At 43.6% G+C, this 22,389-nt stretch overlaps 1 protein-coding gene across 3 annotated transcripts in view; it reads left to right on the plus strand.

Annotated features, from left to right (window-relative positions):
• The window catches only part of khk (ketohexokinase), a 64,481-nt gene extending 46,997 nt beyond the window's left edge, over nucleotides 1-17,484 (plus strand). For all 3 annotated transcript variants that reach the window (XM_070891944.1, XM_070891946.1, XM_070891945.1), the window contains 4 exons: nucleotides 2,899-3,045; nucleotides 9,275-9,363; nucleotides 11,016-11,170; nucleotides 16,809-17,484. In XM_070891944.1, coding sequence (XP_070748045.1) covers nucleotides 2,899-3,045; nucleotides 9,275-9,363; nucleotides 11,016-11,170; nucleotides 16,809-16,894 — 477 coding nt within the window. In that variant the 3' untranslated portion in view covers nucleotides 16,895-17,484. The remainder of the gene's footprint in view (nucleotides 1-2,898; nucleotides 3,046-9,274; nucleotides 9,364-11,015; nucleotides 11,171-16,808) is intronic.
• The last annotated feature ends 4,905 nt before the right edge of the window (nucleotides 17,485-22,389 follow it).

Below are 22,389 nucleotides of genomic sequence, written 5' to 3' on the forward strand. Positions count from 1 at the left end.
TTACTAGACTTAACGTTCTGTTGCGTGTTTAATGAGCGATTAAGGTACAAATGCAGCAACTTCATGAAAATCTTGGGGAGGTTAAGAGCGAGATGCCTTTTTGCAAAACTGATGGCGGAGCTGCACAAATTGGTCAGTAACTCCTGACGATTTGCAATTCACTTGCATTTCTTCCTTTCCAAGTTGCTGGCCAATTTGCACATTAATAACGTGTGTCGTTCACATGCTGTTAATTTTTCAGCAAATTCTGGTCCATAGTGTTATTACAAACTATTTGCTGCATAGAATCATAGAATGGTTACAGCACAGAAGGACTGTCGAGCCTGTGCCAGCTCTCTGCAAGAGCACTTCAACTAGTTCCACTCGCCTGCCCTTTCCCCGTAGCCCTGCAAATCCTCTCCCCTCAGGAACTTATTCAATTTCATTTTGAAAGCCACGATTGAATCTGCATCCATCACCCTCTCAGGCAGTGCATTCCAGATCTTAACCACTCACTGCGTAAAAATTTTTTTCCTCGTGTCGTCTTTGGTTCTTCTGCCAATCACCTTCAATGACTAACCCAAATGTAACCAGATTTCTGTCTTTCTGTTTTGTTTGTTGGGAAGCTATGTTATGCTTCAATGAAGACATGCAACACTTTCTCCCCCGGTCTCATTTTTTCCAACCCTTCCATATCTTTCTTCTCTGCAATGGGGTATACAGTGCCAATAGCAAAAGATAGATAACCTGCTTCTAGCTTCCCATGAGTTACTGGAAGAAGACTGATAAGAGACATAAGAACATAAGAAATAGGAGCAGGAGTAGGTCATACGGCCCATAGAGCCTGCTCTGCCATTCAATAAGATCATGGCTGATCATCGACCTCAACTCCACTTTCCCGCCCGATCTCCATATCCCTTGATTTCCCCTAGACTCTCAAAATCAATTTATCTCAGCCTTAAATACTCAGAGACTCAGCATCCATAGCCCTCTGAGGCAGGGAATTGCAAAGATTTACAACCCTCTGAGTGAAGAAATTTCTCATCTCAGTCTTAAATGGCCTACACCTTATCCTGAGGCTGTGTCCCCTAGTTCTAGACACTCCAGCCAGGGGAAACAACCTCTCAGCATCTACCCTGTCGATCCCCTTCAGAATTTTGTATGTTTCAATGAGATCACCTCTCATTCTTCTAAACTTCAGAGAGTATAGGCCTATTCTACACAATCCCTCATCATAAAACATCCTTCTGATCCCAGGAATCAATCTTTTGAATCTTTGTTGCACCACCTCTAAGGCAAGTATATCCTTCCTTAGATAAGGAGAACAACACTGTGTACAGTACTCCAAGCATAGTCTCACCAAGGCCATGTACCATTGTAACAAGACTTTCTTACTCTTGTAGTCCAACCTCCTTGCAATAAAGACCAACATGCAATTTGCCTTCCTTATTGCTAGCTGTATCTGCATGGTAGCTTTCTGTGTTTCTTGCACGAGGACACCCAAATCTTTCTGAACACCAACATTTAAAATATTCAGTGTTTCTATTCTTCCTACCAAAGTGAATAACCTCACATTTCCCCACATGCCCACTCACTTAGTCTATCTATATCCCTTTGCAGACTCTTTGTGTCCTTCATGCAGCTTACTGTCCCACCTAGCTTTGTATCATCAGCAAACTTGGATACATTATATTCGGTTCCTTCATCTAGGTCATTAATATAGATTGTAAATAGCTGAGGCCCAAGCACTGATTTTGCAGCACCCCACTAGATACAGCCTGCCAACCTGAAAAAAAACCTGTTTATTCCTACTCTTTGTTTTCTGTCCTTTTAACCAATCCTCTATCCATGCTACTATATTATCCCCAACCCCATGAACCCTTATCTTGTGTAATAATCTTTTATGTGGCACCTTATCGAATGTCTTTTGGAAATCCAAATATACTACACCCACTGGTTCCCCTTTATCTACCCTGCTAGTTACAACCTCAAAAAAAAATTGATCAAACACAATTTCCCTTTCATAAAACCATGCTGACTCTGCTTAATCATGTTATGATTTTCTAAGTGCCTTGATACCACTCCCTTAACAATGGATTCCAGCATTTTCCTGACAACAGATGTCAGGCTAACTGGCCTATAGTTCCCTGTTTTCTATCTCCCTCCTTTCTTGAATAGCAGTGTTACATTTGCTACCTTCCAATCCACTGGAATCTAGGGAATTTTGGAAGATCAAAACCAATGCATCCACTATACGCTGTCAGGTTTTTTGCTCCATTCTGTGGGGATATACCTGGCCTGGCCTGGCCTGTGCTCAGTGACTCTTCAGGCATTGTGCTTAAATGGGGCCTTAACACTGTAAAGGATTGAATCTGTGTCACTCTGCTTCATGGCTTCAATATCAAGAACCAACCCAATAAGCTATGTTAAGAGATAATTCCTATCTCACCCATTTTGTCTCTGCTAATGCTGCTCTTGTTTTACTTTCTCTTCTGCTAGGAGAGCTAGCATCTCACTACCATTTTATGAAGATTTGAAACTTGGTGTGTGGGGAAACCACAATTGCAAATCTGGTCCCTACTGTCCTAAGATGCAAATGGTAGTACATCTGATGCTTTATGGGTAGAGTGAATAAAATATGAAATCGGTCATCATGGCAGAACAGCGTACAACAATGGGTGGCATTGCTATAGATTATTAGTTATCATAAGCTGTGAATGATCCAACTGTTGCTTTATTGCTATCTCCTCCCTTTTTTGTGGGAAGGTAATTTTAAATAGATCCTTCTAAAAGTAGAAGCTTACCGTAAAAGTTTCAATGGTTTTCTCTCGTGTACTTGTATGTCAGTATGATTTGTTTTAAAATTACAAAATGTCAACAACAACAGCATACATTTGCATAATTGTCATTGATGTCTAGGGCAGAAATGCATCTGAGCAGGTTGCTATGATACGGCAAGTCGAACTGTACAATGCCACTGTGCCAGCAGAGCAGCAAATTACCACCTCTGTGGAGATTGAGAAAACAAGAGAAGAACTCTACCAGCTCTTTGGGCATGGAGATGTGGTATGTTTTACTTTAGAAATGTGAAAGAAAAAGGGCCATTATATGATCTGGTTCAATTAAACTGGCCTGAATAGTACTTGCATATAGGTAGCACATTATTTCTTCTTCTTCTTAGGCAGTCCCCTGGAGTCGGGGATGACTTGCTTCCATGCTAACATGAGTTCTAAGGTGACTGATGAGACCAATGTGGGCCAGTCCCGAACTTCATTTTAAAGGGTGGAAGATGCCTGTGCGTGAATTCTTTTCACGTGGGATGGCCGTTGCACACCAGCTACCACACGGGTTTGACAAAGCAAGGTCTTGGTCCAGTAGCAAGGGTTACCGAAGACAATTGGAGACCAGGCTCTGCTGTATGGGCCTATTATATCACATTGCATTACAACATCTCAAAAGTACTTCACAGAATTAATTACCTTTAAAGTGCAGTGATTGTTGTTTTGTGGGTGAAAACTGCAGCTGTGCAGCACCAGAAAAATTCCACGATCAGTAATATTATGAGTGAGCAGTTAACATAAGACATAAGAAATAGGAACAGGAGTAGGCCCTATGACCCCTCGAGCCTGCTCCGCCATTCACTAAGATCACAGCTGATCATCGACCTCAACTCCACTTTCCCGCCCGATCGCCATATCCTTTTATCCCCTAAACTCCAAAAATCTATCTATCTCAGCCTTGAATATATTCACAGACTCAGCTATCCACAGCCCACTGGGGCAGAGAATGGCAAAGATTCACAACCCTCTGAGTGGAGAAATTCCTGCTCGTCTCCGTCTTATACGGCCTACCCCTTATCCTAAGACAGTGCCACCTAGTTCTAGACACTTCAGCCAGATGAAACAACCTCTCAGGATCTACCCTGTCAATCCCCTTAAAATCTTGTCTGTTTCAATGAGATCACCTCTCATTCTTCTAAACTCCAGACTCATTCTACACAATCTCTCATCATAAGACAGCCCTCTCATCCCAGGAATCAATCTTGTGAACCTCCAAGGCAAGTATATCCTTCCTTAGATAAGGAGACCAAAACTGTGCACAGTACTCCAGGTATGGTCTCACCAAGACCCTGTACAATTGTAGCAAGACTTCCTTACTCTTATACTCCAATCCCCTTGCAATAAAGGACAACATGCCAGTTGCCTTCCTTATTGCTTGCTATACCTGCATGCTAGCTTTCTGTGTTTTTTGCACAAGGACACCCAAATTTAAAAGTTTTTCACCATTTAAAAAAGATTCTGTTTTTCTATTCTTCCTACCAAAATGAATAACCTCACATTTTCTTACATTATACTCCATCTGCCACCTTCGTCTATTTATATCCCTTTGCAGACACTTTGTGTTCTTCTCACAGCTTACTATCCCACCTAGCTTTGTATAGTCAGCAAACTTCGATACATTACATTCGGTCCCTTCATCTAAGTTATTAATATAGATTGTAAATAGCTGAGGCCCAGCACTGATCCCAGCGGCACCCCAATAGTTACAGTCTGCCAACCTGAAAAAGACCCGTTTATCCCTACTCTCTGTTATCTTTCCGTTAACCAATCCTCTATGCATGCTAATACATTACCTCCAATCCCATGAGCCCTTACCTTGCATAATAATCTTTTATGTGGCACCTTATTGAGTGCCTTTTGGAAATCCAAGTAAACTACATCCACTGGCTCCCCTTTATCTACTCTGCTAGTTACATCCTTAAAAAACTCTAATACATTCCCTTTTATAAAACCATGTTGACTATGCCTAATCATGTGATTATCTAAGTTCCCTGATACCGTTTCCTTAACAATGGATTCCAGCGTTTTTCCGATGACTGATGTCAGGCTAACTGGCCTTTAGTTCCCTGTTTTCTCTCTCCTTTCTTGAATAGCGTGTTACATTTGCTACCTTCCAATCGCTGGGACCATTTTAGAATCTAGGGAAATTTGGAAGATCAAAACCAATGCATCCATGATCTCTGCAGCCACCTCTTTTAGAATCGTAGGATGTAGGACGTTAGGTCCAGGGGATTTATCGGCTTTTAGTCCCATTAGTTTCTCTAGTACTTTTTCTCTACTTATATTGATTACATTAAGTTCCTTGCCTTCATTAGACCCTTGGTTCCCCACCATTTTAAATATGCTTTTTGCATCTTCTACTGTGAAGACAGATACAAAATATTTGTTTAACGTTTCTGCCATTTCCTTATTCCCCATAATTTCTCCTGCCTCAGTCTCCACTTTTGCTACTCTTTTCCTTGTTACACACTTGTACAAACTCTTACAATCTGTTTTTATATTACTTGCTAGTTTTCTCTCAGTCTATTTTTTCCCTTTTTATCAATTGTTTGGTCATCCTTTGCTGGTTTCTGAAACTCTCCCAATCCTCAGGCTTACTACAATTCTTCGCAACATTATAAGCCTCTTCTTTTAATTTAATGCTATCCTTAACTTTTTTAGTTAGCCATGGATGGGTCACTTTTCCCGTGGAGTTTTTGTTTCTCAATGGAATGTATTTTTGTTGAGAATTATGAAATATTTCTTTAAATGCTAGCCACTACCTACTTATTGCCATATCTTGTAATCTATTTTTCAATTCTACCATAGCCAACTCGCCCTTCCTACCAATGTAATTGGCTTTATTTAAGTTTAAGACTCTAGTTTCGGACTTAGGCAAGTCTCTCTCAAATGTAATGTGAAATTCTATCATATTATGATCACTCTGCCCCAGAGGTTCCTTTACTATGAGATTGCTAATTAACCCAGGCTCATTACACAATGCAAGATCTAAAATAGCCTGTTCCCTGGTTAGTTCCATGACATATTATTCTAGGAAACTGTCCTGAATGCATTCCATGAACTCATCCTCCAGACTACCTTTACCAATTTGATTTGTCCAGTCTGTATGAAGGTTAAAGTTCCCCACGATTATTGCATTACCTTTGTTGCAAGCTCCTACTATTTCTTGATTAATATTCTGTCCAATAGTATAGCCACTGTCAGGCGGCTACCAGAGCGCTTTCTGGGGCGCGGGGGCTTGTGACGGACCCGATCTTTGAGAGCCCATCAGCGGCAGGTCGGAGCCATAAAAGGAGGAAGTGTGGCGGCCATGACCACTGCAAGGTACAGCGTGAGCTGGTGCAGGAGGGCGACAGCAGCGAAGAGGGACGTCATCAAGGCCCAGGTCGGTGATTGGAGCGTAGGCAGATACAGCAGGAGCGGCGAGAGACTGTAGAGGGACACGATCGGGGCCCGGGAGAGGCGTGAGTTCGGGGCCAGAAGAGGCGAGGGCCCAGGGGCCAACCACACTGCGATATGTGTGCACACTAGGTTCGTGCAACAGAGCAGGTCCCCAGGCTTGGTTAATCCTTGCCGCTGGATCAAGACCGTGCTCTCTCAAGCCCGTGTGCTGGCTGGTGTGCAACGGCCACCACAGGTTAAAAAAATCCACGCACAGGCAACTTCCACCCTTCAAGATGTAGTTCAGGACCTGAAATATTAGGTCCTTCATTGAAACACCTGTGAACTGATCTCTTTTTGGCATGGAAGCAAGTCATCCTTGTTTCGAGGGGTTGCCTATGATGATGAGTTAGGGGGCAAATATAATACTCCCACCAGTGTTTTATGCCCCTTGTTATTCATTATCTCCACCCGGGTTGTTATATTGTATTTGTTGATGGGGTGGGGAGGGAGTGATGTTGGTCCAGATATCTGATGAAATTCATCACCTTCTTACAATAGCATCATTCTTAATACACACCTAAACTACCAGAATGGGCAGTTAGCACCTCAGGCTTGTATTTCATCAGAAGGATGCCCGATTAACATTAATGCAGCAATGTCATCTTCGATTATGGGCTTAAATCCTGCCGTGGGGCGCAAACCCTTAACCTTCAGGAGTGAAGGGCCTACCAATTGAGCCAAATTTGGCACTGCAGAGGGCCAACAGCCAGAATAGCCTTACCTTATTTTTGTCTTGATGTTACATATAAATAATATAATGGCCCAGATTTTCCATTCCCCAAGACCGTGTACGCTGCAAAAAGCCCCGCAAGCTCCAGGTTTCCACATGTGCTGCACATGCTATTTGCTGAACTACTGCCCAGCAAATGCCCACAAATCCCTTACCCCTGGCAAAAGCAGGCCTAGGGCTGCTTTCACCAGCATAATAGTTAATATAAATGTTAAATTAAAAATTAAAATTCATACACAACCATTTAAAATTAGTTTAGGTACATTTTAGCATGGATTAAAATGTTTTAAAATATTTTTCAAAAAATTAAATTTGCATTGTAAATGCTTCATTAAAGGAACTTTTAATTAAATTTGAAAATGGTAACATTTATTTTTATTCCAGTTGTTTAAATTATTTAATTATTTGCAGATTGGTTTCATGCTTATGGGGGGTTTAACGGAGGCGGGATGAGGGGCAGGTGACCAATCCGCTCATGGGAAGTGGATTGGTCATTTAACTATTATAATTAGGCTGCCTGCCTTCATTTTAATAGTGATTCTATTGTTAATTATAGACGGCTGGGTTTCCCGGGCCTCGGGAAACCCGGCAGCTAAACAGGCCATGAACAAAGTGTTTTTACAGCACTGTTTTTGGAACAGGAGTGCTCCAGGCCCAACAAGTTACCCAGTAACCCCTCTCCCCCATGATCTGTCTGCTCCCCCGACCACCATCAGACCTGGCCCTTTACGCAATTGGGAACCCCCCCCAGACTACCATCGGAACCCCCCGAATCCCCTTTTCCACCCATGATCCCGAACACCTCATGATCCAGACCCCTCCCCACAATCCAGATACCCCTAAACAATCTCTGTTGCTCCCCAATACACCTACAATCATTTTTTTTAAAGTAATTAAAATACTTTATCATGTCTAAAAAGGAGGGTTAAAAATAAAATCTACACAATTTACTTAAAGCTCAAAGCCTTTTCAGGAGACTAAACAGATCTAATTATATGAAGTCACATGAAAACATATTGCAGGCTACCTGCTCTTGTAGGCTTCAGCCTTGTGAAGCAGGCTTTCTGCCCGAAAGGCCTCCAACCTGTTAAGCGGGTTGCCTGTGGGCGGGAACCCCACTCAAAGGAGCCCTGCAGTTAAATTCTGCAGGACATTGGGGAAACACGTTCTTTTGGGCTTCCCACTTGTACAACAGCCCCCACTCCCCTGCCCCCCCACGGAATGTGTCTCCTGGCTAAAATCCAAGCCCGTGCGTCTGGAGGGCCTCCTCTCCAACGCCCCCCCCACCCCCCTGCCGCGGATACAGGGGGTTTCTCCTCCTTTCCACCTCCTCCATCAAGATTTCAAGTGCAGTGTCCGAAAACCTTGGAGCCTGCTCTCGCACCTGTTGTGACACTCCTCACTTCTTCTCAGCTCAGAATCTGTTCAACCAGGACTCCCAGCACCTAAGCCAGCCACAATGCATCTTCCCTTTAAGAGATGCAGGCTAGCTTTAGGCAGTGCAGGCTAGCTTTAGCAGCTGCTAGCTTCTCGCAATATTGTCCCCTGCTGATGCATCCAGCCAATGAACAGTGCGGTTAGTGTTAGCTGGACACAGAGATCCTATAAATGAGCAAGCATTACGAAGTTGCCGTGCTGTCTGCATTGCAATCAATGCGTGCAGGTTAATCGAGCATCTCGATCCCCATGCCCATTTTCATGGGCTATCCAGTTTAATCCCCCAATGACCCTGTAAAAGATAGCTGTGCTGTGATGAGAAGGGAGTTAAGTGAAAACACAGACCTTGAAGGTGTATTGTAAAAAGTAGTAGAGAATGTAGTCAGGAAAAATATCTTCAATGTCTTGCTTCATTTGGGACCTGTATAGTTTAAATGAACAGTTAAGGAAGAAGCAGGCTAAAGATATGAAGCTTAAGCTGTATAAAGGCAACTGATGATAGTGTTTAGAAATGTCACTGAGATTTCTAACAAGAATAGTGGGAGGAGGATAGCTATTCAGAAAGTAGGGATAACTCTAAGACAACAGAATGTGGAGTGCCGTTTGTAAGAGACTATATAATGTACATTAAGATGCTGTTCATATAATTGTGGGGAGCTGTAGGAAGGCAGAGAAGAGTTAAGCAGCATATTTTTAGTAATCATTATTATGTTTATTATTAAACAACTGAAATGAACTCTCATAGAAATATTTCTACAGTAAGAAAGAATAAAATCCATCAAACTAAGAAATGCCTGCTTGCTTTCAAGATAAACATACTTTTTTTTGTGTGTGCACACCTTAGGTTTTTGTCAGCAAAGATATTGCCAGACATTTTGGGTTTAATTCGGCGTCTGAAGCAGTAAAAGGACTTTACAACCGGGTAAAGCCTGGGTGAGTACAACCAGAAATCTAAATTCAAATGCATTTTCTGCTACATTGCATTAATATAAATAAGATTTTTGACATAAATATAAAATGTAAAGAGCGTTTTATTACCACACTGCCATTTGTTCTCAAGGCCATTGCAACAAGTCTCTGTGGTCAGTATCTGTAACAGTGTGAAGATGATGGACCTCTGACCTTGTATTCAGTGGAACCGGGTGCGAACTACATAGAATTTACAGCACAGAAACAGGCCATTCAGCGCAACCAGTCTATGCCAACGTTTATGCTTTACTCGAGCCTCCTCCCATCCTTCCTCATCTAATTCTATCAGCATACCCTTCTACTCCCTTCTTCCTCATATGCTTATCTAGCTTCCCCTTAAATGCACCTAGACCATTCGCCTCAACCACTCCCTGCGAGATCCATATTCTCAGCACTTTCTAACGAAGTTTCTCCTGAATTCCCCATTTGATTTCTTGGTGATGATCTTACATTGATGGCCTCTAGTTTTGCTCTTCACTACAAGTGGAAACACTCTGGGCTGGAATTTCCAATGGCTTACCGCCCGGTTTCTGGGTGGTATTGGCCATTGTGGACAGTAATCAGGTGAGCGAAAATTTCCTTACCTGAGTTACGGCGGTGGTTTTGAGGTACCGCTGGGGAGCGGACTGCCGGCGTGCACCATCCTGAGATTGCCCTGGCGTGATATTTGGCTGAGCGGTGACCCATAGGTAAGTTTATTTTTATAAAACGCCCACGAGGATCAGTGGAACTGGGCAGTAGGTGAGTATCTCTGCAAGAAAAGGGTTAGTAATTAGTTTTTTACAAATTATTTTAAAAATGTGTTGAAGTGATTTAGTTTTAAAGTATCTTGTGAATGTTTTTTAATGTTTTTTTGAATTGATGTTTTTTGAAAAATTACTTTTATTGTTTTTCTGATGTTAGGCCGAACCCGCAGCCTCGGGGTAAATTTTTATTGATTTAAAAAAAAATTTCGCCCATTTTGTTTACAAACCGCCCAATTGACCCCAAATTGCACTTTCTCACCCAGAATGGGGGTGCAAGGCCCATGTTTTTCGCTTCGTGGATTTTTTATTTTTTAGGGAGAAGTTTTTGCCGGCAATAATCTTCCCAGTCTTAGTGGTCTTTTGGGTGGCGATCGGGCGCTGGCAGCTGATAGGAAATTCTAGCTCTTTGTGCCTACTCTATCAAAACCTTTCATAATTTTAAAGACCTCTATTAGGTCACCCTCAGTCTTCTCTTTTCAAGAGGAAAGAGACCCACCCTGTTCATCCTTTCCTGATATGTATACCCTCGTGTTTCTGGTATCATACTTGTAAATCTTTTTTTGCACCCGCTCCAGTGCCTCTCTATCCTTTTTATAATATGGCGACTAGAATTGTACACTGTACTCCAAGTGTACAAAGTTCGATACAAGTTTTGCATAATTTCTTTATTTTTCAATTCTGTCCCTCTAGAAATAAGTGCTTGGTTTGCTTTTTTATGACCTTATTAACCTGAACTATTACGGTAATCTGACACCAATCTCTTTGCATGATTGTACTTTTTCAGATCGAGGATTAGAAATGGAATTATCATTGAAAGCACAAAAGTATGTTATTATGACCTGTAGACTTGATTTTCTTTTTGACCTTTAGTGCATACTTAATCTGTGCATGGGCTGAGAAAGGAGCTGATGCAATGGGTCCTGATGGAGTCTTTCATTCAAATGCCTTTCCTCCTGAAAAGCTCGTGGATACTCTTGGAGCTGGAGATACATTCAATGCGGCTGTATTAGTCGCACTGTATAATGGTGAGTCTGTGTTTGATGACTTTGATATCTAGTTTTATTTTTTGGGGAAGTGGGTTATCTTATTTTGTGGGGGTGGGGGGAGGTGTTGTATTTTAATGAAGCTAAGTCACTCTCTAAAAAGAAAAGGCTTTCTTCAAATGTAGAATTGTTTTTTGTGCATATTCTTGGAGTTTACATTGCTCTTATGTTTGTCAAGACCACCAATGGCTATTTAAAACAAATACTGCACAACAGCACAACATTGCCCATAGTTTTTTTAATTCTCCCTAGATAGGTAGAGTTACAATGCACCAACGCATTGTGCTAGGGACAAATAAGGTGCAGATCTGCACTGGTGTGTCCTCATTTGTTGAGTTCCCTATCTCAGCCTGGCTGCCAGGGAAGAGGAGAGGCAAGATGCTTTCCCAAAGAGATAAAATCAGAGAACAAATTATCTGATCGATTAAATAGGTTAGCTACTTCTCATAGAAACATAGAACATAGAAAATAGGTGCAGGAGTAGGCCATTCGGCCCGTCGAGCCTGCACCACCATTCAATAAGATCATGGATGATCATTCACCTCAGTACCCCTTTCCTGCTTTCTCTCCATACCCCTTGATCCCTTTAGCCATAAGGGCCATATCTAACTCCCTCTTGAATATATCCAATGAACTGGCATTAACAACTCTCTGCGGCAGGGAATTCTACAGGTTAACAACTCTCTGAGTGAAGAAGTTTCTCCTCATCTCAGTCCTAAATGGCCTACCCCTTATACTAAGACTGTGTCTCCTGGTTCTGTTCCTCCCCAACATCGGGAACATTCTTCCCGCATCTAACCTGTCCCGTCCCATCAGAATCTTATACGTTTCTATGAGATCCCCTCTCATCCTTCTAAACTCCAGTGTATAAAGGCCCAGTTGATCCAGCCTCATATGTCAGTCCAGCCATCCCGGGAATCAGTGTGGTGAACATTCGCTGCACTCCCTCAACAACAAGAACGCACTTCCTCAGATTAGTAGACCAAAACTGAATACAATATTCCAGGTCAGGCCTCACCAAGACCCTGTACAATTGCAGTAAGACTTCCCTGCTCCTATACTCAAATCCCCTAGCTATGAAGGCCAAAATGCCATTTGCCTTCTTCACTGCCTGCTGTACCTGCATGTCAACTTTCAATGACTGATGAACCATGACACCCAGGTATCGTTGCACCTCCCCTTTTCCTAATCTTCCGCCATTCAGATAATATTCTGCCTTCATGTTTTTGCCACCAAAGTGGATAACCTCATATTTATCCACATTATATTGCATCTGCCATGCATTTGCCCACTCACCTAACCTGTCTAAATCACCCTGCAGCCTCTTAGCATCCTCCTCACAGCTCACACTGCCACCCAGTTTAGTGACATCTGCAGACTTGAAGATTTTACACTCAATTCCTTCATCCAAATCATTAATGTATATTGTAAAGAGCTGGGGTCCCAGCACTGAGCCCTGCGGTACTCCACTAGTCATTGCCTCCCATTCCGAAAAGGACCTGTTTATCCCGACTCTCTGCTTCCTGTCTGCCAACCAATTCTCTATCCACGCCAGTACATTACCCCCAATACCATGTGCTTTAATTTTGCACACCAATCTCTTTTATGTGGGACCTTGTCAAAGGCCTTTGAAAATCCAAATACACCTCATCCACTGGTTCTCCCTTGTCCATTCTACTAGTTACATCCTCAAAAAATTCTAGAAGATTTGTCAAGCATGATTACCCTTTCATAAATCCATGCTGACTTCGACCGACCCTGTCACTGCTTTCCAAATGCGCTGCTATTTCATCCTTAATAATTGATTCCAACATTTTCCCCACTACTGATGTCAGGCTAACCGGTCTATAATTACCCGTTTTCTCTCTCCCTCCTTTTTAAAAAAGTGGTGTTACATTAGCTATCCTTCAGTCCACGGCCAGATCAGCCATGATCTTGTTGAATGTCGGAGCAGGCTCGAGGGGCTAGATGGCCTACTCCTGTTCGTAATTCTTATGTTCTTATGTTCTTATGATCCAGAGTCAATAGACTGTTGGAAAATGATCACCAATGCATCCACTAATTACTCTGGGATGCAGTCTATCAAGCCCCGGTGATTTATCAGCCTTCAATCCCATCAATTTTTCAATACAACTTCCCACCTTATACGGATATCCTTCAGTTCCTCCTTCTCACTAGACCCTCGGACCCCTAGTACATCCGGAAGGTTATTTGTGTCTTCCTTCGTGAAGACAGAACCAAAGTATTTGTTCAATTGGTCTGCCATTTCTTTGTTCCCCATTATAAATTCACCTGAGTCCGACTGCAAGGGACCTATATTTGTCTTCACTAATCTTTTTCTCTTCACATATCTATAGAAGCTTTTGCAGTCAGTTTTTATGTTTCCAGCAAGCTTCCTCTCATACTCTATTCCCCCCCCCTCCTAATTAAACCCTTTGTCCTCCTCTGCTGAATTCTAAATTTCTCCCAGTCCTCAGGTTTGCTGCTTTTTCTGGCCAATTTATATGCCTCATCCTTGGATCTAACACTATCCTTAATTTCCCTTGTTAGCCACGGTTGAGCCACCTTCCCTGTGTTATTTTTACTCCAGACAGGGATTTACAACTGTTGAAGTTCATCCATGTGATCTATAAATGTTTGCCATTGCCTATCCACTGTCAACCCTTTAAGTATCATTTGCCAGTCTATTCTAGCCAATTCACGCCTCATGCCGTCGAAGTTAGCTTTCCTTAAGTTCAGGACCCTAGTTTCTGAATTAACTGTGTCACTCTCCATCTTAATAAAGAATTCTACCATATTATGGTCACTCTTCCCCAAGGGACCTTGCACGATAAGATTGCTAATTAGTCCCTTCTCATTATACATCACCCAGTCTGGGATGGCCAGCTCTCTAGTTGGTTCCTCGACATATTGGTCAAGAAAACCATCCCTAATACACTCCAGGAAATCCTCCTCCACCGCATAGCTACCAGTTTGGTTAGCCCAATCTATATGTAAATTAAAGTCGCCCATGATAAATGCTGTACCTTTATTGCACACATCCCTTATTTCTTGTTTGATGCTGTCCCCAATCTCACTACTACTGTTTGGTGGTCTGTACACAACTCCCACTAGTGTTTTCTGCCCTTTGGTATTCCGTAGCTCCACCCATACTGATTCCACATCATCCAAGCCAATGTCCTTCCTTACTATTGCATTAATTTCCTCTTTAACCAGCAACGCCACCCCACCTCCTTTTCCTTTCTGTCTATCCTTCCTAAATGTTGAATACCCCTGGATGTTGAGTTCCCAGCCTTGGTCACCCTGGAGCCATGTCTCTGTGATGCCAATTACATCATATCCATTAACTGCTATCTGTGCAGTTAATTCATCCACCTTATTCCGAATACTCCTCGCATTGAGGCACAGAGCCTTCAGGCTTGTCTTTTTAACACACTTTGCCCCTTTAGAATTTTGCTGTAATGTGGCCCTTTTTGTTTTTTGCCTTGGTATCTGCCCTCCACTTTTGCTATTCTCCTTTCTATCATTTGCCTCTGTCTCCCTGCATAGGTTCCCATCCCCCTGTCATATTAGTTTAACTCCTCCCCAACAGCACTAGCAAACACTTCCCCATGGACATTGGTTCCGCTCCTGCCCAGGTGCAGACCGTCCGGTTTGTACTGGTCCCACTTCCCCCAGAACCGGTTCCAATGCCTCCCTCTGAACCACTCCTCAAGCCACGTATTCATCTGAGCTATCTTGCGATTCCTACTCTGACTAGCACGTGGCACTGGTAGCAATCCTGAGATTACTACTTTTGAAGTCCTACTTTTTAATTTAGCTCCTAGCTCCCGAAATTCGTCTCGTAGGACCTCATCCTATTTTTTACCTATATCGTTGGTACCTATATGCACCACGACAACTGGCTGTTCACCCTCCCTTTTCAGAATGTCCTGCACCCGCTCCGAGACATCCTTGACCCTTGCACCAGGGAGGCCACACACCATCCTGGAGTCTCTGTTGCGGCCGCAAAAATGCCTATTTATTCTCCTTACAATTGAATCCCCTATCACTATCGCTCTCCCACTCTTTTTCCTGCCCTCCTGTGCAGCAGAGCCACCCATGGTGCCATGAACTTGGCTGTTGGTGCCTTCCCCAGATGAGTCATCTCCCTTAACAGTACCCAAAGCGGTGTATCTGTTTTGCAGGAGATGACTGCAGGGGACTCCTGCATTACCTTCCTTGCACTGCTCTTCTTGTTGGTCACCCATTCCCTATCTGGTTGTGTACCCTTTACCTGCGGTGTGGCCAACTCACTGAACGTGCTATTCACATCATTCTCAGCATTGTGGATGCTCCAGAGTTCATCCACCCGCAGCTCCAGTGCCGCAATGCGGTCTGTCAGGATCTGCAGCCGGATGCACTTCTCGCACACGTAGTCGTCAGGGACACCGGAAGCGTCCCTGAGTTCCCACATAGTACAGGAGGAGTATAACACGTGGCCGAGCTCTCCTGTCATGACTTAACCCTTGGATTAACTTAATTGGGCAACAACAATGTTAAAAGGTTACTTACTGATGAAGAAAAAAAAAGAAAAACTATTTACCAATCACCAGCCAATCACTTACCCCCTTGGCTGTGATGTCACCTTTTGATTTCTTTTTACTTCTTTTTTGCCTTCTCCCTGTAGCTGCACAAGCTGGGCCTCTCCGACGCACCTCCCGAGCCTCTCCGACTCACCACGAACTCCCGAGCCTCATTGACGCATTGGGCCTTTTTATAGGCCTTTCCGACGCACCTCCCAAGTCTCTCCGACTCACCATGAACTCCCGAGCCTCAGTGACCCTTGCACCAGGGAGGCAACATACCATCCTGGAGTCTTGGTTGCTGCTGCAGAAAAGCCTATCTAGTCCCCTTACAATTGAATCCCCTATCACTATCGCTCTCCCACTCTTTTTCCTGCCCTTCTGTGCAGCAGAGCCAGCCACCCTTGCTTAGGCTAATAATGTGGGGTTAAGGAGGGCAAACAGTTGGTCCAGTGTTGAGACTTTTTTTCCTTGCCCATTTTCTTTCTTCAAGGCACAGACCTACAGTATGATATGATTCCTTGGGCAGCACTTTGCTCAAGTAGGCATTCTTTATGTATGAGCTTGGAAATTGGGGTGAGTTATTTGATTGCGAGAAAGACTGCAGTTAAGCTTGATTCTGTCCTCACCTATATGCCCATACATGCATTTTCTTGATCAGAAATCACTGGATCAGGAGTGAATTTTCCTCTCCTTAGACAGAGTCATTGAAGCTAATTGTACTTTGCTCCCAATACCACCCTGTCTGAGATTAGTTAACTGAGTGCAAACCAAAGCTTTGGACCTTCATGGTTGAAATGGCTTAGTACCATAGTGGGTGTTGTATTTACATACTAAACTACGGGAAAGCTATTTTTGTGTGATTCTAGAACACTGCCATATGATCTTGTTACTCTGTGTTTGTTTATAGTGACAATGTCCTGATTGGAATATGACCGAAGAGTAAAACAAAAGGATTACAAAAGTGTTTTATTTTTAAAGTTATGTGGATAAGTTTTGATTCATAATGCTATACGATAACTAGCATGACACATTGTGCTGTGATTTTCCTACAGACAAGTCTATCCAGGAATCGCTGACGTTTGGTTGTCAAATTGCAGGGAAAAAGTGTGGGATTCAAGGATATGATGGAATTGTCTGAGGAAACTCAAAGATATGTTGGAGGAATAAATTGCCATAGATGATAGAAATGAGAAAGGTGTTCAGATGAATCTATTTGATATGCAAATAGATAAACATGGTTTTGATCATTTTCTTTGATTTTAAAATAATTAAACAAAATAATTAGATCCTTCACATGAGAACATAGGAATTGCTAGATGAAGAAAGTCCATAGTCTGTCTATCTTCTACATCCTGATAGTCGCATGATATAACAATAATGGAGTTGTTGACTAATCATGGCACTCAATCTCTATCGATTAGTCTACAACAGACCGAGACATGAGACGAGGAAAATCCCCAGTGGTGGAAGGTTTTAGGATCCATAGTCCTGTTCGTCCCAAGCATGTTACTCTTAAGTTGAATATATGAAAATGGATGTCTACAATGTAGTAACTCCACTTAACGTTGGGCTCTGGACCTGAAAAGGTCACTGGATGACTTGCTATGTAGTTGGTTGATGAAAAGTGAATGTAATATTTTAGTCATGCATGATCATTTAATTATTTTGTTGAGCGACGTAATTATTTTGTAACACTTGTACTTCAATAAACTGGAGGATCATGATGAATGTTGGTAAGATTTGGTAAATCTAAGGGATTATTTGGTACAAAAAGCTACACCAAAAAAGTCAGAGCATGCAAGAAGGTCCTCTTCCCTTCCCATGAGCAGAAGAGACTTCCCCAGGAGACCAACATAGCCTGGTTGCACATTGTACAGGAGGGCACAAGCAGGGATGTTGTCAGGAGGAGCTGGCTGCAGAGGCATAAACCTTTCAATTATCCCAGTAGATCACAAAAGGTTACTGCAAAGCCACACTCAACCTCATCCCGCTGTGCCACTCGTCACATCTCCATCACTCTGCCTTCCCTACCCTACTCCTGTTCATCCTTACACCAACTTACCTTGCACCTCCACCCATCTGTCTTTCTCTATGTATATTATTATATCTTGATCTCACTAGCCACCTCTCACACTCACTCTCATCCGAGTGCAATCATACCAATCAACAACACACAAAAGTAGCCAGTTGGGTGTTTTATCCAATGTTCATGTACAGTTTCTGTTACTGTGCTGTCAAACATTAAAACCTTTATTTTCAACACCGCATTCTTGGACAGATTTGTGTGCACCTTTGGAAGTGGCTTAGTGAGTTGCAATGAATGATGAGACATAATGTACCCCTTGTAATGGTGGGGGGTGTGAAAGGAATGGCTTAGACATTGCAGGGTGCTTTCTGGTGTTGGTGTGGGGTGGTGCCAACCTGGCACATCATGTGACAGGCAGGGTGTACAGCGTCAAGTGACGTAAAAATGGCTATGGTGAGACCATCCCTGGCCACCCAGGCAGCAATGTGCTCAAGTGCTGATGCCCTCTGTCCTGTGCAGCATTAGGTGATTGTGGAGAAGGTTGGTGCTGCTGGTGTTGGAGCTGATTGTGGTTGGATTCTGAGTTGAGACAGTATAAAGAGCACCCATGTTGATGGAATAGATGACAGGTGAAGTACAGATGACAAGCCTTCTGTCAATGGTGAGAGAGTTCTTCCAATGAGGCAAGAGTGAATGGAGAGTGGAAAGCCTGCAGAATCTGTGCTGGAAATGGACTAAGAAACAGCTTGTGGCTGAAGAAAGTAAAGATCTGTCAGGTGGTAGATTTTTACTGTACATATGAAGCTGTGAAGCAATCAGCTGGAGCAATGGCCACTGAATTCCTGCCTCAGGTTGACAATCGTGCTCCCAAAACAGCGTGGTTCCCATGGCCATGATATTAAAATGAAAAGGTAAGTTAAAAATGCTAATGATCTGTCCACTAGATAGTAATGAGGTTAATTGGGTCGCCTGTAGTGACCCAACCAGCTGTCAAAAAAAAAATCTAATTTCCCACCCACCCCGCCACCAATCCTGCTCGCTGACCCCCCCGGAAAACTCCAGCCTATGTATCTTGTTAATAAATGAGTATGTCATTTACTTTTGTTTTTACCCAAGCTCAGTTGTCAATATTGCAACATTTGATTTTCAGCTTTTTTTAAGATAGGGAAAAATGCAAAGTAGAAACTTTCAGAAAATATTGCAAAAGGTATACCTACATAATGCAGATGTGAAGTTCAGGGTGTACACTCTAATGTGCATACTCTGTCAAAATCTTCCTGCATACCTTATAATGTGCACACAGTATCAGTTCTGTGTACATCATATGTCTACATTCACTACGTTAATCTGCATATAATGTACTTATTTTTGCAGACTGTAATATAATTTTGCAGGAAACATTGAAGCTTTGGATTGAGACATTAACTTCAGTAGGATTGATATCTGAAAACAAATGTATCTTTTCCATTTACAACATTTTTGTCAACCAAAGCCAAAATATAATAATTGAACAAAAGATAAGTTTCAAAATATCCTGAAACAGTAATGTGTGCACACATTTTGTGATCTCTTGCATTCACTGTATTTATTTTATTTCCAAATTGGCCTGTCTTAATTGAACACTGGTAATGTCACTGTAATAACCATTCAATAATTTAATTATTTCCACAGCAATAACAATGTGTTTTGCTACACTGACTGCAAATAAGTCTGCTTGAATAGTGGACAGCTTTCTTGGTTTGGGTATATTTGGTTGTAAAATGCTGTGATCAATTAATAGTGGCAGTATTTTGCCATCAGTGCTCTGGGTATGTGTCCCAATATTTTTTTAAAGTTTTTTTTTAATAGTATTATCCCCTCCTCGACTAGTGAATTCCCACTCAGCTGGTTTTCTACAGGAGAGGGACGAGTCAACTCATACAGCTCAAACATATCTCTTAGAAGCTGTTTATCAGAACATGTTGACAATCATATGCCAAGAGGGTATACTGGAGAAAAGTGTCAGCATTCAAAAGGGCTGGGGGAAGAAAGGTACAAGAAATGAATACAGTGGGTTTAGTTAGATCTTCACTTTTTCTATTCACATCAAGAGACATCACCAAGGTGTCTGGGCCCTTTATAAATAGTCAGCAGCTTTAACATATTTAATGGCTGGCCCATGAGATCAGGTGGGTGTTGTTGGCTGTATTGAACTCCTGAGGGATCTTTCCTAAGCGTCGCATAGATTGAAATAGTTTGACTAATTAGTCGTCACCAGCTTTGTATATCTCAACTGGGATAGCAACAGAACCAGGTCACTTTCCATTTCAGTGCGGTCAGATAGCCTTTTCAGTCTTTGAGATAGTGGTTTATTTTGCAAGGATATTGTTATACTCATAATAAATGGTGAGACTGAGTACTATGTGTAATGAGCAAGTATGACCTTAGCTCCTTTATTAAGGTTCAGAGTGCAGGTACCTCGTGGGTGACCTCCTTTATATACTGTGCTGCCCAGGGATACTGGGATTCCTTGGGACTCCAACAGGTGGAGCCTCTGGTGGTCAGGTGTAATGCAAGTTACAAAGGGTTAAATACATAACATCACCCCCGTGAAGTCAAGCAACAGAAGTCAAATCACTTATTTACAAGATGAGACGATCTGGGGCTTTGCGCTCCCTTGTCGATCGTCTCAGTACAAATGCTGGTGTGGATGGGTTGGTCAGTTCTTCACTGGGCTATTGGGCAGCCGGCCTTGCCGGGCTGCTGGGGATGATGAGTTCGGTTTCGTGGTCAACTATGATGTCAGTTGCCACTTGTGTGTGTGTTGGAAGGTCAAAGTTGGTGGTGTCCTCTTCGGGTTGTTCGTAGCTGTTGGTGAACCGCAATTTGATTTGGTCCAAATATTTTCTGTGCATTTGTCCATTGGCCAATTTGACCTGAAACACCATACTCCCCTCTTTGGCTGTGACCGTGCCAGCAAGCCATTTGGGACCATGTCCATAATTGAGTACAAACACAGGATCATTGATCTCAATATCGCGTGACAAATTTGCCGGGTCATGGTACATACTTTGTTGATGCCGTTTGCCCTCCACATGATCATGGAGATCAGGGTGGACAAGAGAGAGCCTTGTTTTAAGTGCCCTTTTCGTGAGCAGCTCAGCTGGGGGAATCCCGGTGAGTGAGTGGGGTCTGGTGCGGTAGCTGAGCAGCACTCCCGCTCCCGAAACTGCCGATTCACTGCTCCTCTCGCTGCAAGCTCCGCGAACGGCCGCCTCTGCCTGCGGGCCGACGGTGCCTGCTGGAGCAGCCTGTCGAAGCCCTTCTCTCTTATCCAGCTCGGTCGGTGCTGCTGCTGGTTCCAGCACCTCTTTCTCACTCTCAGACTTTGCAGGGGAGAGTCGACGGCCGCCGCTGTTCTGCCCAACCCCACACACGCTTCCTTCGCTGCCATCCGATCCGAAGGTGGAGGCCTGCTCTGCCTGTGAACACGGGGTACAGCGGTCTGTGGAGGAATGAAGTCTTCCCAGCCCCCATGGACCTTCCCCATCCATCTCCTGCCGAGTAGCATCGGCCCATCGTCTGCAATGATCCACAAAGGTAAACCGTGCGTCTCGCCACCGTGAGATACCTGCACATCCACACTGCCAAGAACAGATATCAGTTCCTTGGTGTAGGTGTGCAGCTTTGCCGTGACCGGGACCAGCTTAGGTCGTGCAGCTGGGTTGATCCACAGTTTATCAAAAGTTTCCTGACTCATCAGTGACTGACCCGACCCCGTGTCCACTTCCATACTCACTGGGACTCTGTTAATCTTGACTTCCATAATCACTGGGGCCGAATCGCCGGTACACGTATACAGTCCAAACGCATCATCTTCTTCTACCTGGGGCTGGGATGTCCGTCGAGCCAAACCGCAATGCTCCTCGCTGGACAGCAGATCATCTACCATCTCCTCAGCCACACGGTGAGTCATGTTTCTTTTGCACATACGCTGAAGGTGGCCTTTCGTGTGGCAGGTATTGCACGTATACTCCGCAAACCTGCACCGGTGAGCCCCATGGCTTCCTCCGCAGCGCCAGCATGGTGCTACTCGATTAGCCCCCCTCGGCGGACTCTGAGTTCCAGGATCCTGAGGTCCATGCTCTCTGCCCTGGGCAGAGCCACGTTCTGCAGTTTTGTCCGTGACGGGCGCTATCCTGTGAATAGTACCTGCCGGGTTCGAGACCGTGTGGATCATCTGCTTGGTGCTGCAAGTCGAGGTCATAAATGCCCGGCTGATGTAGATGGCCTGCTGCAGGCTGACTGTAGGTTCAGTAGATAGCAGCTTGTGAAGGAGACCCTCACGGCCAATCCCCATAACAAAGACGTCTCGCAACGCCTCGTTAAGGTGTGTGCCAAAATCGCACTGCGCCGCAAGTCTCCTGATGTCCGCAGCATATTTTGTGACATCCTGGCCCTCAGGTCTGCAGTGGTGGTAGAATTTGTGCCTGGCCGTGAGGATGCTCTCCTTCGGTTTCAGTTGGTTACGAATGAGTTCAATCAGCTCCTCATATGACTTGTCCTTGGCGCTCGCGGATGCCAGCAAATCCCTGACGAGACGGTCAACCTCATCGCCACAACTGGAC

The sequence above is a fragment of the Pristiophorus japonicus genome, chromosome 10 (assembly GCF_044704955.1).
Source record: "Pristiophorus japonicus isolate sPriJap1 chromosome 10, sPriJap1.hap1, whole genome shotgun sequence".
NCBI classification, from domain to species: Eukaryota; Metazoa; Chordata; class Chondrichthyes; family Pristiophoridae; genus Pristiophorus; species Pristiophorus japonicus.